A 20,303-nucleotide genomic window follows, 5' to 3' on the forward strand; every position below is an offset into this window, starting at 1 on the left:
CCCCTTAAATTCCGCATGGAGCCTTCAATCTCTGATCAGCCCTCAGAACCCCCACCCTGGGACACCTTTCGAAATATTAGTGCTGGGCGGCCTTGTGATGGTGGTCCCAAAATAAAGATAATAAAGGGCAGCAATGCGGTTGCTTAGGATTTGTCTGAGCAGGGGGAAAAAAACAGAAAGGCACAAATTCAGACCAAGGTCATTGCCAAAGTCATGTTATTTCATTTTAGAAAAATTCAGACAGTCACCCTTCCACTCCAGTCTTCGCGCTCCTCCTCTGCGCGTTCTGGACCTGACCCGAAGGTTCTGGAGCAGAGAGATGCTGCTCTCCGAGTAGGAAGTGGCTCTGAGTCGGCTGAGGGCTTTTCTCCCTGCTCATCCCTTCAGAGCTATGTCCTGTCATTGCAGTTGGAGTGTGCTCTTCACACGAGGGATACTAAGGTCTCATTTCCCAATTTCCTTCTCTGCAAAGTATGCAAATAGCACTGCACACCAGGTAATTACAGGGCTGGGCAAGGTTAATAAAAGAGAGGGGGGCGGGGAGCAGGAAGGGGAGACCTGAGGACCTACCATAGGGACGAGTTCTGCTGGGGAAGTAGAGGAATGGGAGCTATGAGGGTCCTCTCCGAGGATGACAAATGACTTACACCAGCCCGTTTCAACCCAAACCCTTCTTTCATCATCTCTCAACAACTCGCGCATATAAAAGGCAAGGGGACGTTTTGTTTTTAATTATTCTGGGATGTCCATGGTGACAGAGAAAATTAGATTTAGCTTGAAAAGTCAAGCACCAATAAATGTACCCTGCACATGTCCCAAAGAGAGGCTGGTTCTGAAACGCGGAGTCTCTATGAAGCCAAGCGAGTGTGAGCGAGCCAGAGAGCTGGGAGCGTTCTCAACTGTCACCACTATCGAGGCCAGTTCCAGCATCAAGAACAGCATTCTGCTTCCTAGAATGGGAGGCAGGCTTCCTCTCCCTAACCCAGCCTTGGGCAAACTACGGCCCGCAGGCCGGATCCGGCTGTTCTATCCGGCTCTCTTGCTCTCCCCTCCGCTCCTTTACTTTGAATTTATATTAGTTCACACAAACACTCCATCCATGCTTTTGTTCCGGCCCTCCGGTCCAGTTTAAGAACCCATTGTGGCCCTCGAGTCAAAAAGTTTGCCCACCCCTGCCCTAACCCAACCCCATCTCCCCCAGGGTTCAGTGCCCGGGTTTCCAAACAGCACAAAGCACTCCTCTTTCCACTGGGCACCTGCCCTCCCCTCTGTGATGTCACGCAGCTCCTCTCATTTCTGCCTCCAGGTTGTGCTGCTCTATGCCTCCACCTACGTCCTGGTGTCCCTCAGCATAGACAGATACCACGCCATCGTCCACCCCATGAAGTTCCTGCAAGGAGGTGAGCTGCCTCAGCCAACTGCTGTTTTGTGGGCCTGCTATAAAATCTGGACTGCGGGGTATCATTAAGTGTTATTAAAAACGTGACAGAAGCCCAACTTGTGGAAAAAAGATGATGTCTTTAAAATATCATCCTGCAAAATTTACACCCGAGGTAGCAAAGTTAATAGAGCAAGCGGAACTTTAGACTAAATAGAATTAATGTCATCAGATACTACTGAATACATAGTATTGGAGCAGATACTTTGGCAGATTAACCATATCTAATCTATATATATAAAAGGCTAATATGCAAAGTGTCCCTGCAGGAGTTCAACCAGGAGATTGGGAGTTCTATGGCTCACTATGACGAGCACTGACCACCAGGGGGTGTGACGTGGAACAAAGGAAGGCCCCAGCTGGCAGCCTGCTGGAAGGCCCTCATCGGCCCAATCACGGGTCAGGCCTAGGGACCCTACCCATGCACAAAATTCGTGCGCTGGGCCTCTAGTTAAATATAAAATGTGTAGCCCTTGGCATAGAAATTCTACTTCTTGGCATCTTCTCTGGGTGCATGTATACAGGTGTTGTGTCTTGTAGCATTGCTTAGAATAGCAGGAATCCAGTGCCACCCTTGGTGTCCCTCAGTGGAGGAATGGCTAGCTGTCCTGAAGAAGTTTTAGTAGCTTAGGTGCATTGATTGCATGCTATGTGCCATCCATGACTCTAAGTTCTTTACATATGTTAAACATTTTAATCCTCACAACAGCTCTGTGAGGTAGGCTCTAGTATTATCTGCATCCTCCAGTCTGGGAAATTACAGTTCAGAAAGCAAAAGTAATTTGCCCAAGGTCATGCCGTACCGGGGCTGGATTTGAACTCAGATGGTGTGGGTCTAGCTCAGCTGCCTGTGACATACCCTGTCTCTCTCAATGAGGATGTGGTAGAGCCATGGGCAGCAATGTGCATTGACATAAAAATGTTCAGTGATACAACAGCATGCAGAGTGAGCCATGCAGTATGATAAGATTAATATACAGAAAAAGTCAAAGCAATGCTAGATATTGTTGAGAGAGAGGCAGAAGAGAGAATGCAAGAAAAGGGAGATCCCAGAATAATATACAGTTGCCTGCAAGGACGCCCACCGCCTAGTCATCACTTCTGGGAATGAGAGTTGGACAAGCCATAGTGACCACATGCAAAAAGGTAATTTTTAACCTGAAACTTATCAATTTATTGTGTGCAATTCTAAGTAATTGAATTTACCTGCTTCATAGGCTTTCTCTAGCGTGTGTGTGTGTGTGTGTGTGTGTGTGTGTGTGTGTCCAGCACCAAGCTTTTGAGCACTGCCATGCCCTGGGGATTATGGTAGAGAAGAAGGCAGGGAATGGGATGAGGGGAAATGGGAGAGACAATCTATGATACATATATACAGAGGTGTGATACACTTATTCATCCATTTGCTTATGCCCAGCGGTCTCCAGCAAGGAGTGAATGTGGTCTATAAAAAGACACCTCCACCAGCGTATTTTAAGTTGAAATAGGAGAGAAGGGAAAGTACCTATCAGGAAGAATGTGGGGGTGACTCAGGATAGCTGCTGGAGGTGGAGGGCCTGCGATCTATAGCCATGAGGGAAGCATGGTCAGTTACATGTTTCCCCATATTCACTGGGTTGAAAAACTCCACTGTTTAGCTCAGAGCAAATATGACGAGTCCTGGGAGACACTGTGCAGTATTCTGAACAGCATCCTGAATTACAGGAAAGGCAGCGATGAATATCATAGTGTTCTTTTAAATATGTAAAGCCATTTATTTCCTCACTATGAAATTAATGAGGCCCAGCCCTGCTTCTGTTTTCTCTGAGCAGAAAAGCAAGCCAAGGTGCTCATCGCCACAGCCTGGGGCCTCTCCTTCCTGTTCTCCATCCCCACCCTCATCATATTCGGGAAAAGGAAGCTCTCCAACGGCGAGGTGCAGTGCTGGGCCCTGTGGCCCGATGACTCCTACTGGACCCCATACATGACCATTGTGGCCTTCCTGGTGTACTTCATCCCTCTGGCCATCATCAGGTAAGACGCCCACAGGCCAGACCCCACAGGAGCTTTCCTGGTTTGGCAACTGCCACCTTCCTCCCCTACAGCTCACTCACTGTTCCTCGTGTTCTTGGGGGAAGTGGCCGGGCCACACGCTTTTATCTAAAGCTGGTGCTAAGCTCAACTCCTCCAAGTAGAGCAAGGGGCAGAGCACGAACATTTGCTGAGTGTGTGCTATGAGACAGGCACTGGGCTAAGTGGCTAACAGTTACCCCATTAGCCCATGCTTCAACTCTATGAGAGAACTACTGCTGTCCCCATTCAATAAATGATGACACTCAAGCTCAGAGAGGTTAAGTCACTTACCCAACATCACACAGGATTTGAACCCAGGTCTGTCTGATTTCACACCCTGCTCTTTGTCCAGCCTTTAAAGTGTAAGACATAGTACCAGTTCCAGAGATCTTATCACTGAAAAGATAGTTGAAACAAAACTCAGCAGAAACAACAATAACACAAAACATAAGTAGAGTGTGTGTGCAGGAGGTCAGGTAATGGCAGGGAGCATTTCCCGGAAGCCACCATTGATGGATAGAAGAACTCAGACAGGAGAAGGGGAAAGAAAGCAGAGGGGCAGTTGCCTCCCTGGTGACTGGAGGTCAGAGTGAGTGTGTCGACAGGAAAGGACAGGCAGACAGAGCCAGTGGGAGAGAAGTTGGCAGTAAGCTCTTTCTGAGTGGGATGAGGCTCGACTGGGAAGGGCCTTAGAAACCAAGCCATAGATGCTCCCTTTGTCCTACGGCCAATGGTGGGCCAGAGCTGGTCTTTCAGCAGAGAAGACCACAGCTACCTGGATAGGACAGGCCTCACCTGGTCATGTGGCAGGGCCACCTGTGGAAGGGTGGAGTGCATGGGTGGGGCTGCAGGGAGCTATCTGGGTGTTCAGTGTGGATGCAGGGCATGCTGATCATGCCATCCTGCACCCTTTGAGTGTCCCCAAGCCTGCCATGGGGTTTCACATACTTTGTCCTTGACAAAGGAAACCAGCCTTTGGTAGCATAAATAATCTACATATATGTATACACAGTAAAAGCTAAGTGACCAGAACGACCAGTCACTATGACACACACTGCAGCCGGCCAACCCACCCGAAGGGGGCGGGCCCAGCTGGCCAACCTCCCACGGCCCCTCCCCCCAGCTGGCCCCACCCCCAATCACCCCGATCAGGGTGGGCAGCCGGACCCCACCCATGCATGAATTAGTGCACTGGGCCTCTAGTGCTGTGATAAAAACTCTTGTCCTTAAAAAAATCACTTGAGTCTCTGATCAGTTCCTCCTAAGTCCTTCTTGTGGAATTGCTAGATCAAAGATGATGCTCACTTTAATACTGATGCATATTTATCAACTGTCCTCTGGGAAAAGGGGGTTCCTGCCAACAGCAAATAAGAACTCTGCTTTTTCTCCCCCTGAACCAATGGGAGGTACCATTTATTAAATCACTAGTGTCCCAGTGCACAGATTCGTGCACATTGAAAAGAAATTAATTAGAAGAAATATTTTTATATCACTATTTGCCCTTTCTCTATAATAGAAGTGTCAACCAAATTCACAATCGACAATGACAGGCATGCGATTGGCGCCGGTGAGAGCTTTATATGTATTGTGCATGCACGAGTCAACTTAGCCTTTTATAAATATAGAATAAACTTGCTTAATTAGACCTGCTTTCTGATTTAGCTAAACTTTTTCCAGCCCAGTGAAGCACCCCAACTTCTCTTTCAGGTAACTGTCAGCAACACAGCAGTAAATATCAACATTAAGCAGATTATTATTGTAGATCATGATAAAATATTTAACTGCAGCAGTATTTGACTATATTCTGTGTAGTGAGAAAACCTGAAGTCATTTTCAAGGTCCACCATTTCTTACTTCTTTTCAGTCAGGTCAAGTTTCTAAGCTTTCTAAATCTCCGTTTTCCAGCTAATGAAAAGAAAATAGGATTCCAACAGGTCTCCTACCTAGCTACTCCAGGACTTCTGTGAGGATCAAATGAGATGAGGCACAGAAAAAGGCTTCACAGACATTTGGTTAAAGTGTGAAATGTTTGCACCTGGCTATGAAGCAAGTCGTGTCCCTGGGCTGAAGAAACTGCAAGGAGGCTAGTTGTCGCTAGGGAGAGGAAGCCAGGCATTGCTATGTGATGTCATTACCCAGACGATTGGACACTTAGCATATTAGCCTTTTATATATATAGATTGCCAGTCATGGAGTTTAAAGAAAAGCTATCTCATTGTTTCAATATGCATTTCTTTGATCATGAAGTGGTTAGGTATTTTCCAAGTGTTTTCTGATATTATAGGAATCACTTGTTCTTCCTCTTTGCTCACATTTAGTCTCAGAAAAAATACTAAAGCTGAATTTTGTACAAGAACAGACTTAGGGCTAAATAGAATGAAATGGCTTGCTCCCCATCAGAGGTCAAACTGGGCAGAGTGATCCCCATAAGCCATCCCAGCAGCCTGGCTGAGATTACAGATTGTCCCGTCATTCTGCTCAATCGATACATTAGCCTCTGCAGTTCATTTCAACTTACTATGCTCCCCCCACCAAGTTGAATTTGGGAGGGATCTTGAAGGAGAGATGAAGGTTATTTAGACAACCAAGGAAAGGGAAGTCATAGCAACGTCAGCAGGGGCACGTGGGTGAGGAGAGAGGCCTGTCCCAGCCCCAGCCCCAGGAAAGTATTTGGGAGGAAGAGGCTCAGGCTGTCACGGGCAACTGACCGATCAATTTCAGTGACAGCCGCAGGTCCTGGCTTCTCTCCTGATGGATTTCCTGTCAGCTCATGAAATCAGTCAAAACCCTTGCTCAGCAGGGCGGATGCCTGCGTGAACCAGTGGCTCCCCCTGTGCTGTCTAGCCAGATCTGCCATGAGGGTCTTTCACTGTCTGAAGTGTCCCCCATTCGTTTGAGCTGCTTCTTTCCACCAGGGCTTCTCATCAAACTTGCCTACAACCCAACTTGGGTGTTTTTGTGTTGTCTTTGGAAATAGCATACCCCTGCGCGCGCACACACACACACACACACACACACACACACACACAACTTGGCCATTTCTGGCCATTTAGTGCCTGGATCCATTTCTGGCAAATGTAGATCCTCCATAAATATCTGTGATGGGAAGAAGGAGGGGAGAAAAGAGAGAGGAAGAGAGGAGTCGTACTGTCTGTGGCAAGCTCATGAGAGAGCTGTGTCTGAATAAAGATGTAGCTGTTCTGTCATTAGTTCAGTCCGGCTCCCAGGACTTGAAATCCTAGTGAGTGACATTAAAGGCAATACAGTGTTTTTCTGGGTCAACACAACTCCCATTGTTTTCACATTCACGTGTCATACCTGTCTCACTGCCGCCGGGGAGGCTGTCAGCCCAGCTGCAGTGCTTTGTGTTGGCTGTGGTTATTTGCTTGCACCTAATTGATACCTCATTCTCCGTTCATTTTCATCTCCGTGAGGTCAGGGCAGAGGCACAGAAGACCCACGGCTGACAAGTGCGAAGGAGTAAGTGGGTAAAAGCATGTTTGTCATGGGGCACCGATTTGTGGTCTATGAAACGAACCTATTTGTTTAGTGTGGGGCATGGGGATCAGACCGGGAAGCCCATGTGGAGGCTGGCATATTCTCACCCACCCCCCTAACTTTAGGCCACACTATGTATTCATTTCACCAAGACTTGGAATAAAATTCAAGGACAACTGAGGCGGTATACACTCCCAGGGTTATTACAATCTTTCATTCTGTCCAGTGCAATAGCTTCCTAGTTATCCTTACCCCTTTAACGTCCCTATTCCTTATGACAGTCAGAGCCATTATTTTGTTTGGAAAATTGCTAAGCATGCAGTAGAGTATGAAATGAAAGAGAAAAAATGTTCCCCCCACAACCCCCTTGTCCCACTCTTCGGAGGCAGCACTGTTAGGAACGTCTGGTATACCTTTCCAGGACCGCTCAGTTCAGACACCAGCCTCTGCATCTGTATAGAAATAACACATCCACACTGGAAAAAGGTCTGATCTTCGAAAAACTGTCAAGCAGTCATTTCACTTTCCTGATTAGAACCCTTCAGTGAATTTCCATTGTTTCATGCTGACACTCAAGACCTCCAACCCTGTGTACAAGGCCACCCTCATCTCAGGCCACACACACATGCTGCCCGCACACAGGCTCAGCCACACCGGCCTTCTTGAAGTTCTTCAATTGTGCCATTGAGCCTTTGCATATACTGTTCCCTCTGCCTGAGGGATCATCTCCCTCTACATTTAAAACACCATGTTTACTCCAGATCTTAGCTGAATGGTCACCTCCTCTGGAAAATTGTTCCCAACCCCAGGGCAAGTCAGGGCCCCTATTATATACTTGTATATCACCCTACATTATATCTTCACAGCATTTTGCTCCTTCATAATCATGTACAATGTATTATATAAAATATATTGCTGTATTATAGACTATGTGTGAAACTTATGCACATGGGGAGGATGGTAGTGATCAAGGTGAGGAAGGCTGAGGAAGATGAGGGAGACTTTGGGTGCTCCACGTAAGACACTGGGTGTCATCTTGTAGGAAAGAGGGGCCACTGGAGGGCTTTGGAGCCAGGGGACAGTTCTCTCCCGGGAGCACCAGCTCCCATGGTGGGGTGAACATCCGACATGGTAACAGAGTGCAGGTCTTAGAAGACAGAGGCAGTAATCAGGCAGGAGGCTAGAAGGGGTGCTCACCTCGGCGGCAAGCACACTAAGATTGGAGTGATACAGAGCAGATAGCGTGGCCTCCGGGTAAGAATAGCACATCCATTCACGAAGCTTTCCATGTTTCTGTGTTTAATGGAGACAGAGCTTCCGTTTGAGAAGATGGAAATGTTCTGGAAATGAACGGTGGTGATGGTTGCACAACAATGTAAATGTTCTTAATGCCGCTGAACTGCACACTTAAAAATGGTAAAAATGATACATGTTATGTTCTGTGTATTTGATCACAGTGAAACCCCACCAACACACATAAAAAGAGATTGTAAGGGTCCTGAAGAGCAGGGATGGAGAGGCAGGGACAGGTAATGGGGACACTTTGCAGGGACAAACCACACAACTTGCTGATTACTTCGAAGCAAGAAATGAGGAAGAAAGAGGAGACGGATGTAATTTCGAGGTCTCTCTGATGCATGACTATTACACCGGAGAAGTGGCCAGATTTGGGTAATACATTAAAGGGGTGCCCTCCTTACTAGGCATTTTCCCGGCTAACAGTAGAGCTGGGGCTGGCTTTCTACTTGCCTCACTGGTCCTTTAAAGATGAGTTGGGGCCCGGCTAGCGTGGCTCAGCGGTTGAGCATTGACCTATGAACCAGGAGGTCACAGTTCATTTCCTGGTCAGGGCACATGCCTGGGTTGCAGGCTCATTCCCCAGTGTGGAGTGTGTAGAAGGCAGCTGATAAATGATTCTCTCTCATCATTGATGTTTCTATTTCTCTCTCCCTTCGTCTCTGAAATCAATAAAAATATATTTTAAAAAACAAAGATGAGGTGGGGGTGACTTAGGCCCACACCCCTAACACGTAAGACCTTTATTCATTTCCACCATGTATGTGGTTGGTGGTCAATAAATATTTGAATTATTGCTCAATTGTTAATAAATATTTGAATTAGTGATCAATTAAGTACTGCGCTTGCAATTATAATATACAGCACCTCGTGTGGCTGTAAACTTTCCTTGGATTTCATTTCCTTGGGGGAAAGTTTCCCTGCTCTAACAAATGTTCGACTTAAAGTAAAGAATAGACTCACTAGTAATTTTTGTTCTCATTTGTTTCTTAAATGTAGACATGCAAATTCCAGAAGAATCCCTGGGCAGCTGTCTGAGGAGAAGGGGGGATGCTCCAAAAAGGCCTCTCGCTTTCTTAGAGCGCTCAGAGGGGTTGGCTGATCAAGACAGCAAACGCATTAAGAAGCAGAGCATTTTAACAAGTCATTAATTAAGTTATATTCTAAAGATCATTAAAAGCAATTAGTGCCTTGTCAGCTGCTGCAGACTAGAGCTCCGATTTCTCTCTTAACCAGTGGTTCTCAAGAGGGAAGCTGGTGGGGTTTTAAAATAAAGCAATGCTTCCCCCTCGAGTTTTTAGTGGAGATACTTAATATATTGGAAATGTCAACTGACATGAAAGAAGGGTATGGATTGTTATATTTACCAAAGGGGACATAGGATAGAAATTTTGCCGCTGCTTTTGAGTCATGAACATGTTGATTTCCTGTTAGACACATATTATATCACATAAGAGATGTGATATTACGTGGAAAATGGTGGAGAGAGAAGGACAGAAAATGGCATTTATTGAGTCTCGGCTAATTTTCAAGCACTGTGCTTGGCACTTTAAATGTTGTCACATTTGATCCCAGAAATCTCTGAAGAGGTTTGTATTGTTAACTCCATTTTCCAGTTTCAACCGGGGCTCACTGCCTTTGTTTGTTTGGGCTACAACAAAATACCACCGACTTCTACTGTACACAACAGAAATGCATTTCTCTCAGTTCTGGAGGCTGCGAGTCTGAGGTCCAGTGGCAGCAGAGTTCAGTGAGGTTCCTCTTCCAGGCTGCAGACTTCTCTCTGTCTGCACCTGGTGGAATGGCGAAGGTCTCTTTCTAGAAGGGCACTAATCTCATTCATGAGGGCTCCACCCTCATAATCTAAGCATCTCCCCAAAAACCCCACCTTCATATACCATCACATCGGGCATTAAAATGTCCATATATGAGTTTTGGAGGGACATATACATTCAGGCTATATTACTCTAATTGCTATGTTATCTATTGTTTGATAACAAATGATCATGAACCTGATGACTTAAAACAACACACTTCATTATCTCATAGTTCTTGTGAGTTAGGAGTCTGTTCATGGCTTATCTGGGTCATCTGCTGAGGCAAGGCACCCACCAAGGTGTCAGCCAGGGCTGGGGTGTCCATCAGAGAAGGATCTTTCCCCACCTCTCACAAGTTCTTGGCAGAACTAATTCCCTGGGGTTGGAGGACTCATGATTCTGCAGCCCCAGTATGATTCTTCAAAGCCAGCAATGGAGGCAGGTACTAGCAAGACAGATGCTACACTCCCATGTAACCACGAGCATCCCATCACCTTCATCCCATGCATCGATTAGAAGCAAGTCACAGGTCCCATCACACCCAGTGGAGAGGATCACACAGAGGCTGGACCCTGGAGGCAGGAACCATGGGGCCACAGTAAAGACTAACGTCCAGGTCATACCAGCAGCAAGCAGTAGAGCTAATTACAAGTCTAAATCTTTCTCAGCCTAAGCCCTGTGTTTGAATTCTAATCTCAACTATACCTCTAACCACTGGGGTGATCTTAGAGAAATGTAAGGCCACCAGCCTTAGCTTCCTCACTTCACCAAGTAGCTGCGTCCCACTGATCTTTCTAGTGGCTTTCAGTTGCAATCGGCTGAGTCTATAATCAGCAAATACAGAGCACCCCTCCCTCCATACCTCACCCTCAGGAAGTGGAAGCGGCCCTCCTTCTGTGTCCTTCTGGCGGACACCCAGCAGCCATTTATTACCTCTGCTCCTTTCCACAGCGTCATCTACGCCATTGTGATCCGAACCATTTGGATTAAAAGCAAAGCCCACGAGACGGTGATTTCCAACTGCTCAGGTAAGCCTCTAATCTGAATTACCCAACTCTTGGAGGACTTCGCCGAGGTTTTCCTCTAGCAAATAGGAGCTTGGGCTCTGGATACAGCAAGCCTGCACTGTTGTGCCAGGGCCCAGCAGGCAGATCAGACCCCCTTGGAAGTCCCCCCTCCTTTTCCCTGTCCCAGCCAGGCCCTGCCTCCTCCACCTGGCTCCCTGGAAACGGGGAGAAGGAGGGGGACTGTGAGCCTGGCCAAGCTGTACCAGCCGAGGGACCTGCTAAGCAGCCTTTGAGCCAGAATCTGGGGTGATCCCAGTCTCTCAGGCCTGGTCAGGAGGAGGACACTGGGGTGAAAAGAGAGGACTGTCCAAGAAAACACCATCCATTCACCAAACACCAGCGCGGACATTTCTATTGAGCTGAGTTCACAGACCAAGAAAGCTGCCTTCGACCCACAGAACAATCCTGGACCCTAAGCCAGTGGAAGAGGGTCCACGCTTTCCCCCTGACCCAACACTCCAGCTCCCAGCAGACTGATCCTGAGATGGCCACTGTAACCTCCCCCAATTCCCTTGCAGTAAAACTTCACTCAGAACACCCACACAGCATGCACTGAGGTGGTTTATATGACCCAGGCCTGGTTCTAGTGTACAAGGATTCTTCCCATGTTCCTATAGGCAGAACTTAGTCACATGACTACACCCTGCTGAAAGGGAGGCTGGGAAATGTGGTCTAGCTGTGGGCCCCGGGGGAAAGGATCTGATGAAAGCTAATTTGTCTCTGCCACAGTGATTTCAGGCCTGTCAGGGGTCCTGGCTCTGCCTGAGCTAAGGAGCTGAGGAACAGAACAGGCTGTGAGTTAGGTGAGCGAGGTCATACCTCCTCCTAGCTAACCGTGGCCTCTGGTTTGCCAGAATGTCAAAAAATAAAAAGAAAAAACCTTCAGGACAGAAGTGGCTATAGTTTCACAGTTAAGCAGGTGAGACATAATGCACTAAAAACATGTAACATGCGGATTGGGTTATATTTGTAGACAAAGAGGCCATCAATGGTCAGAAATCAAAACAAATTTCAACTTTTAAAAATTGTAGAAACCAGACATACCTTCTTAAAATGTTTAATCATTTAAATGAACCTGAAGTATATAAACTGCCTAACATATGAAAAACATTTATTCTAAAATATTACTAGGCAGATTCCTTGTTAACAAATCACCTGCACTCATTATAGGTCCACAGATAGCTCCCCCTCCTGGCCACGAATAAATTCTCATCCCCCTTCTGGTGTTCAACCCACAGGAATGGATTCCCAGTGGCTCCAAAAGGGGCATGACGTGTGGGGAGCAGAAACTGGCCACTTGGAGGCTAATTCCCAGCGTGGGCCCCCCTAGGGACTCATGCCTGAGCTGAAACAGCCTACGGCGGTTTGCAGAATCTAATGAGCCTGCTGCCTCCAGCCTTCCCCAGCTATTAATGCACAGTGACAGCTGAATGTAACTGCTTTTCACTCCCGTTCAGGGCCAGGGCTGGTAGAATTAATCCTTTTATCTCCCAATAAAGGAGAATTACGACGCTCTGTAGCTTGGCGGTGTTTGAAGAGCCGGCCTTAGGAGCTGAGCTTTGCATTTCCCAGAGTGGTGGGACTAAAGGTGCTTCTGGCTGCTCTCCCTGGGAGAGCGAAGGGCAGGTAGCTGCTACTGTCGCCCAGCTGCTCTGTCCAAAGGACGGCGCGTTTCCAGTTTAAGCAGATTTCAGAGCGCAAGTGTCATTCTGGGAACTTTTCTGAAAAACCAACGCTGTCAGCCTGGAGTCTGCTGCTTCCCCAGCAAACAGGATATTTGGAAAGGAGACAATTTGGTCTGCTGACTTTTTGACCTGCCTCACGTGGGTCTACTCCCCCCTGGTAATTTTTGGGTATACATACTTCCTATACACAGATAACAACACTTTATAAGAAACTGTCTAAATGCAGTAATACCTTCTGCTCGCTTCCATAAAGGCAGCTCACAGTCCTCCTGAAATACTATTAAAATTGACATGCTCAGCTTAGGGCTTGGCATCTTGACTTCATTATTTTATTTGAATCCTCAAAATAACTGAGAATTTGGTGTTTCATGTCTCATTTTTAAAATTAAGAAACAGGCTGGGAGCAGTAGGCCATTTGCCTGTTTACACAGCTGGTAATTGGTACAGCCGGGGTTGTATTCCGGTCTGACTCTGGAGCCTGTATCTTCCCAAGATGCCTCCTTAGCAACCAGGGTTTTTCAGCCTTGGTGCTGACAGTGTTTGGGGCTGGGTAACTCTGTGGCCAGGGGAGGCGTTCTGTGCATTGAAGGGTGTTCACCAGCACCCCTGGCTCCGACCTACTAAGTGCTAGGAGTAACCTCCCACCCGTGTGACAACCAAAAGTGTGGCCAGATGTTGTCCGAATCACCCTGGGGGCCATGTTGCCCCAATTGAAAACCACTGTAAATGCTAGTGAAGTGTTTGCCTGCTTATCCCACCGAAATGTGGTTGGTTCTGTGAAATGCACAGAATAGCTTGAAGGCCTAAGAGTGGTCTCACGGGGTACACATTAAGAAATAAAACATCCGTTATAATGAGCAGGTCAGCTCATCGCACGTTTAAAGCCCCTTGTTTCTGTCATTCCTGATGGGGGGCGGCTGTCTTCTCATCCGGACTTGGTTCTGGTCTCTCACATCGTCCAGCGCTGTGGGGCGTGTGCGATCTTCCAGGCTGGACTGAAAGCTCCTGCAGACCGGGAACTCTGTCTTTTAGCCCTTTTTGTTCCGTTCTTGTCCCTGAGCAGATGTGCTAGGCTTGCTGGGTTGGGCTGGATGGGACTGGAGAGGGGTCAGGATCAACAGCGCGAAGGTTACCGTGCCAGCTCCCAAGGAGATGAAAATAAATTTTAAACGTAAAATCTGAACAATGTCGTGAGGACAGGGGTTGGCCTCTAGCGGACAACTGCCCAGGGAGGACCTCTGACCAGAGGAAGGACATCCTTCCCCAGTTCTCACAAAGGTGCATGTGGGCTGACAGCAGCCGCACAGTAAAGGCTCTTCCACAGCATCCAGAGACCTCGTAGCCAACATCTCCATCCCCCAATTTTTTTTTTAATATATTTTATTGATTTTTTACAGAGAGGAAGGGAGAGGGAGAGAGAGTTAGAAACATCAATGAGAGAGAAACATCAATCAGCTGCCTCCTGCACACCCCCTACTGGGATGTGCCCGCAACCAAGGTACATGCCCTTGACTGGAATCGAACCTGGGACCCTTCAGTCCACAGGCCGACGCTCTATCCACTGAGCCAAACTGGTTAGGGCTCCATTCCCACATTTGCCAGCTCTCCACTCCCCTTGCTAAGAGCTATTGTGCTGCATTCTGTCCATCGCCATCTTTATTTTACTGCTCAATGCGAGAGAGGTTTGTATTAATTCATCCAACAAATATTAATCACTCACTGAGTTCCGAGGATATAGGAGTGGAAAATACAAAGTTCCTGTCTCCATCAAGCTGACAGTCCAGTGGGTTCTCATACCCTTCAGGGTTGTTTGTTTTTGTTTTTTAATATCCCTGGTTTGAGCCTTTGTCGAGATTGGAGTTTCTGAGTTAGATGAATGAGTTAGCCTGGGGTATCCATTCTAAGAAAATGGCTTTGCCCTGGATTGCCAAAGCAATCAGATGGGTTTCTCAGCATCGCCCCTTGTGGTCACATCGCTCATTCCAGCTTCTTCGGCTGACTCCAGGCCCCCAGGCAAGCCTCCTGAGAGTCTGAATGTCCCAGTACATTTGCATCTTATGGAAAGCTGCAAACTGAGCAGTTTTCAACATCCAGCCCAGAACCATCTCGACTCTAACAATGTCCAAGACGTCCTCCTGGGCATTGTGAGAGCAGGATATTCGTGGCCCGGTGACAGCAGTGGGACTAACTAGCCATGTTCCTCTTGGCGGGAACAGCACTTCATTTGACCACTCCCTCTTTGAATCTGCAGATGGAAACCTGTGCACCAGGTACAACCGAGGGCTCTTCTCAAAGGCAAAAATCAAGGCCATCAAGTACAGCCTGGTCATCATTCTTGGTAAGCAATGCCCCTGCTTCTGCTGCAGCTCTGCGTGGACTTTCCAAGAGCAAGCTGGTACCTGGGACGCGCTGGTGGCGAGTCCTGGGAGAGAGGGGATTGTCTGCAGGCACACCCACCTCTGTCTGGTTGGGAGAAGAATGTGTGAAACTGATCAGTCTATCTGTAGCCCCTCCGAAGGTCACCTTGGGTTCCTGATCTCTCTCTTCATTAATCTCGCTGTGCACCAAGGCCCTGGGGTACACAGTTTGGAGAAAATCTGATCACTAGCTGAAGTGGACGCTCACCATCACCCCGTTGACCCAGGTGCTTTCTTGACTGCATACTCTCCCCCGGGCTGAGGTTGATGAGCAAGAGGAAGACAGATGTGGCAGTTTGTTTCTTCTGGATGACTAATTTCAAGGTCACTATAAATTCCTCCCTAACGGATGCCTATCTTCTCTCCCACTCTCCTGTCTTCTTCCCTTTTCTTTCCCTTGTCCTCTACTCTAAAGACCCATAAAGTCACCTCACCTCAGAAAAAAGGGGGTATTTCTGGAGCACCTAATCTGTGTCAGATTGGTGTGTGCTCTTTGTGATCCTCAAACCTTCAGAATGTCCTCTTCCTTAGGCCCTCTCTGCTAATGACCTTGATTCTTATTTCCTTGAGAAATACTACCAAGCGGAATGGAACTTCCTCCCCCTCCTGCCCTCGCATGCACTGGGGGGAAGAACCTCTATCATGTGCCTCTGTCTTTTCTCCATTGCTGCGGATAAACTGGCACTGCTTCCTCCCATACCCAACACGTTCTCTTGAGCCTGCATCCCACCCTTCCCGCTCACTCAAGAACATTGTGTCTCCAATTACCTCCTCCTCCCCCCCACAGATTTCCCTCCAGTGGGTCGCAGGCACATAAACATAGCTGCCTGGATAGCCTCTTTAGGAACAGCCACACTTCACCACACTGTGCCAGCACAGCTTCTCCACTCTTTACCTCTCATTCCCTGGAGCATATTTCTGTTCGCTTTCTTTTCTGTTTCTCCAGGAAAACCACCCTTATCAAGGTCAGCACAACCTCCATATGCCAATGTCGATTGTCAATCTTCATCTTATTTGACTGCTAAGCAACATTTGATTAGTTTCTCCTCCACTTCCTTTGCCTGGAAGTTATATCTATTATTTCTACTTCAGAGCTCTACTAGGTGTACCGGTTAATAATGCAGATTTTGTGATCAAAGAAAACACAATAATTTCAAGAGAAATGTCAAAAGTGCTTTATTCAAAGTAATGTCCATCGCTAGTTACACATTTCCCCCATATTTCAGGTAACTTGTGGATACCGTCCCAATAGAACTTTTCTTGTTTTGAGGCAAACCATTCAGAGACCAAATTTTCCACTTCTTCGTACGTTTTGAAGTGCTGCTCAGAAAGTGCGTGTGCCATCGATCAAAACAAATGGTAATTTGAAGGAGCAAGGTCTGGTGAATATGGTGGGTGGGTTAATACTTCCTAGGCAAGATCTTTTAATGTGTCTTTAACTGGTTTTGAAGTGTATGATGGTGCATCATCATGAAGCAAAATTACTTGCCGTGTCTTCTGGCCCATTCTGGTCGTTTTACAATCAAAGCGTTGTTCAAATTGATTATTTGTTGTTGGTAGCGATCAGTAATAATGGTTTCACCTGGTTTTAGAAGCTCATAATACACCACACCTTCCTGATCCCACCAAACGCAGAGCATTGTCTTTCCAAAGCAATTTGGCCTTGCAGTCGATGATGATGGTTGACTGACTTGGATCAACCCATGATTTTGTGCATTTAGGATTCTCAAAATAAATCCACTTTTCATCGCCAGTCACAATTTGATGCAAAAAAGACTTTCTTTCATGCCGTTGAAGCAACATTTTCTGATGACTTTTCGGTTTTCCATTTGTCTTTCGTTCAGTTGATGTGGCACCCATTTTCCTTCCTTTAAAATCTTCCCCACTGCTTGTAAAAGATCAAAAATTGTTTTCTGAGCAACATTTAATCTTTCTGCAAGTTGCTTTTGAGTTTGACATGCATCTTCATCCAATAATGCTTGTCATTGTTGGTCTTCAAACTTTTTCGGTTGACCTGGGCATTCTTTGTCTTTCACATCAAGATCATCACTTTTAAAGCATTTAAACCAGCGTTCACAAGTATCTTGAGATGGAGCATGTTCACCATAAGCTTCCCAAAGTATACGATAACTTTTTCTTCAAAATAAAGTAATGAATTAAAACTTCCTGCAAATGCTCTTTTTTTGGCACAAAATTCAACATTTTTAAGCATAAAAATATCTATGTTAACACCTTCAGCAAATTTGACATATGAAGTTTTGAAGCTTGCTGTCAGTACAACAAAATAGCATACATATCAAATCGCATATATATCAACATATGTGTAACTCCATCTTTTGAAAAAAATCCACATTATTAACCAGTATTTGTATTTCTAGTAAGCTTATCATAGGCAACATGGCAAGCCAGAAGTCTTGGCATGCTCTCCTACTCCCTGCAAAGTAATTTTCCGCCCTGGCATCCTTGTGGGGGAGGAACAAACTTTCCTCTACCCTCAAGGTTCTTCTGGCTGGTCTCATAAACAAATCGACATGAGAAGATTAGCAAGAGAAAAGAACCAAATTAATACATACATATGTAAGGGACTCTGGCATCTGTGAGACAGATGCTGCGTGCAGAGAGGTTCTGGGACAGAAAGGGGATACGTGTGTGTCAGGCATCCTGAGCTAGGGATGAAGCAAGGTGCCCTGGGAGCTTCAAAAGGTCATTGCAGGATGGGAAGAGCAGACCTTTAGTAAATGGAGGCAGGCCCTGTATGTAGATCTAAAGATAGGTTTCTCCCCTGGGGTGATTATAAACAGGGTTCTCTGCTATGTGAGGGTCCAGCTGGGTACTCAAAGGTTGTAAGGGACATGGTGGGACTGCCCTGCTCCAGGCAGGAGGGTTGGCATCCCTGGGAAACCAGAACCAGACACCCAACACCCATCCCCCTTAAATACAACAGCACGCACATGGTCAAAGTGCTTCGGAAGGCAATCTCCCCCTCCATGCCCAGCAGTTCCCAGGCTTTCAGTAAGGAGTCCCAACAGTGGGCCAATCAGATGCTCTCTTTCCAGAAAGAGAAGCTCCAGGAACGTATCTGTGGGGTGTGTTTGTGTGGAGAGATAGTATGTACGTGTGTGTATGAGAGAGAGAGAGAGAGAGTGTGTGTGTGTGTGTGTGTGTGAGAGAGAGTGTGTACGTGTGTGTGTGTGTACATGTGTGAGTGTGTAAGTGTGTATGAGTGTGTGTACGTGTGTGTGTGTACATGTGTGAGTGTGTAAGTGTGTATGAGTGTGTGTACGTGTGTGTGAGAGAGAGTGTGTGTACGTGTGTGAGAGTGTGTATACCTGTGTGTGAGTGTGTATGTGTGTGTGTGTATAAGAGTGTACGTGTGTGTGTACGTGTGTGAGAGTGTGTACGTGTGTGAGTGTGAGAGTGTGTGTACATGTGAGAGAGAGAGAGAGAGTGTGTGTGTGTGTGTGTGTGTGTGAACCATGACATTAAGGATCACGCACACAATGGTTTTACATATTTCTGAGGGATCCCAGGCACTAAGGATCGTCCCCTGGGCTGGGGCCTCGAGGGGTGCTGACGGCTCACTCCTCCCCAGCCTTCATCTGCTGCTGGAGCCCGTACTTCCTCTTCGACATGCTGGACAACTTCAGCCTCCTTCCCGACACGGAGCAGCGCTTCTACGCGTCTGTGATCATCCAGAACCTGCCGGCCTTGAACAGCGCCATCAACCCCCTGGTCTACTTCACCTTCAGCAGCAACATCTGCTTCCCCCGCCGGTAAGGGGTGCCCGGCCACGTCACTAGGTGGACAAAGTGAGACCCAGGCCCAGGCCATGGCCCGTGCTCTTTGTCTTAGACCGCAAACCCTCCAGAGTGAACATCTTCCCCCGTCACACAGAGACGGCCCTTCCTTGCGCCAAGCTTGTCCACAGGAAGCGCCCCCAGACACGGAAGGACACGGAGTGTGATGACCACTTTAGTCAAGTGGCATTGCTGAGCTTAGAGGAATGCCGAGTAGCAGAGCTCCCACAACTCCATTCATTTTGCTGTTTTCCAGCTGTTTTCCTACACAAACTACAGGGAATAGGAGGGGACACTCATAGGAAATAGAATAATAGAATGCTTTAAGGCTGGGTTGGATCCCATGGCTGAGGTTCAAATCCCGCTATTGTGGATTCATAGCTGCCTGTGACCTTGGGGGAGTTATCTGATGTCCATAAACCTCAGTCTGCTCACCTGTAAAATGGGGCTAACAGCAGGGCCTACCTCTTGGCCAGTGATGTCTGCTCACGGGCTCTGGTGTTGACCTGAGGGAAGGAGGGCTGTAATTGGTGGGGAAGGAAGAGCAGGGGTATGACATGGAGAGTGCTTAGCACAGTGCCTGATCCGTAATACATTCTTCATAACTATTACCTCTTAAAGTTCCCACTCCCCTTTCCATTAAGTCCAATTATGTTTCCTTTCTGCTTTATCCTTTCTCTAGGGAGCGGAGATCACGGGATTCCAGAACCACCTGTCGGGAGAGGGTTGAGAGGCACGAAATGCAGGCTGTGTCCAAGCCAGAATTCATCTAGACTCCGGGGTGGCGGCAGGGCTGCACCCCACCAGCTCTCCTGGGTCCCCGTCACCACCCGGGCATGTGCATGGAGCCTGGGCCGATTCCTGAGGCTTTTCCAGGCGCGCTGTCTCTGCAAGCTCTTCATCGTGTCTGCATGTCGCTGGCTGCTATTGTCTACCTAGCACCTCGGCCAGGAAGCGCTGGTGGGTTATTTTGACAAGTCTGGAGATTGGTATTTATAAGCATCATCCAAGTGAAATATGACTAAATGTTTTCTAGTCGATTTTTACCATTGGATTTTTCCGTAAGTGGAAAAGGAAGAATTTAATTTGATTATATATACATCCCCGCCCACAGCTCTGGCATGCGCGTGAGCGTCTTATTTTTAGTCTCTCATAGGTTCTTGACATTAAAATCTCCTTGGCAGAATCCTCCTTCTTAGAATGGCTCTGAGCTCAACTTTTTTACTTTTTTTTTTTTCC

At 47.2% G+C, this 20,303-nt stretch overlaps 1 protein-coding gene across 2 annotated transcripts in view; it reads left to right on the plus strand.

The window, feature by feature from the left end:
• NPSR1 (neuropeptide S receptor 1) overlaps window positions 1–19,988 on the plus strand; it is a gene marked incomplete at its 5' end in the record, with an annotated part of 70,307 nt that extends 50,319 nt beyond the window's left edge. The window contains 6 exons of one of the 2 annotated variants that reach the window (XM_080667167.1): window positions 1,307–1,400; window positions 3,247–3,448; window positions 11,050–11,126; window positions 15,102–15,188; window positions 18,860–19,040; window positions 19,747–19,988. In XM_080667167.1, the coding sequence (XP_080523293.1) occupies window positions 1,307–1,400; window positions 3,247–3,448; window positions 11,050–11,126; window positions 15,102–15,188; window positions 18,860–19,040; window positions 19,747–19,837 (732 nt within the window). In that variant the 3' untranslated portion in view covers window positions 19,838–19,988. The remainder of the gene's footprint in view (window positions 1–1,306; window positions 1,401–3,246; window positions 3,449–11,049; window positions 11,127–15,101; window positions 15,189–18,859; window positions 19,041–19,746) is intronic. The other variant, XM_080667168.1, reaches the window with a different exon arrangement.
• Between the last annotated feature and the right edge of the window lie 315 nt (window positions 19,989–20,303).

The sequence above is a fragment of the Plecotus auritus genome (genome assembly GCF_963455305.1).
Source record: "Plecotus auritus genome assembly, chromosome: 4".
NCBI classification, from domain to species: Eukaryota; Metazoa; Chordata; class Mammalia; order Chiroptera; family Vespertilionidae; genus Plecotus; species Plecotus auritus.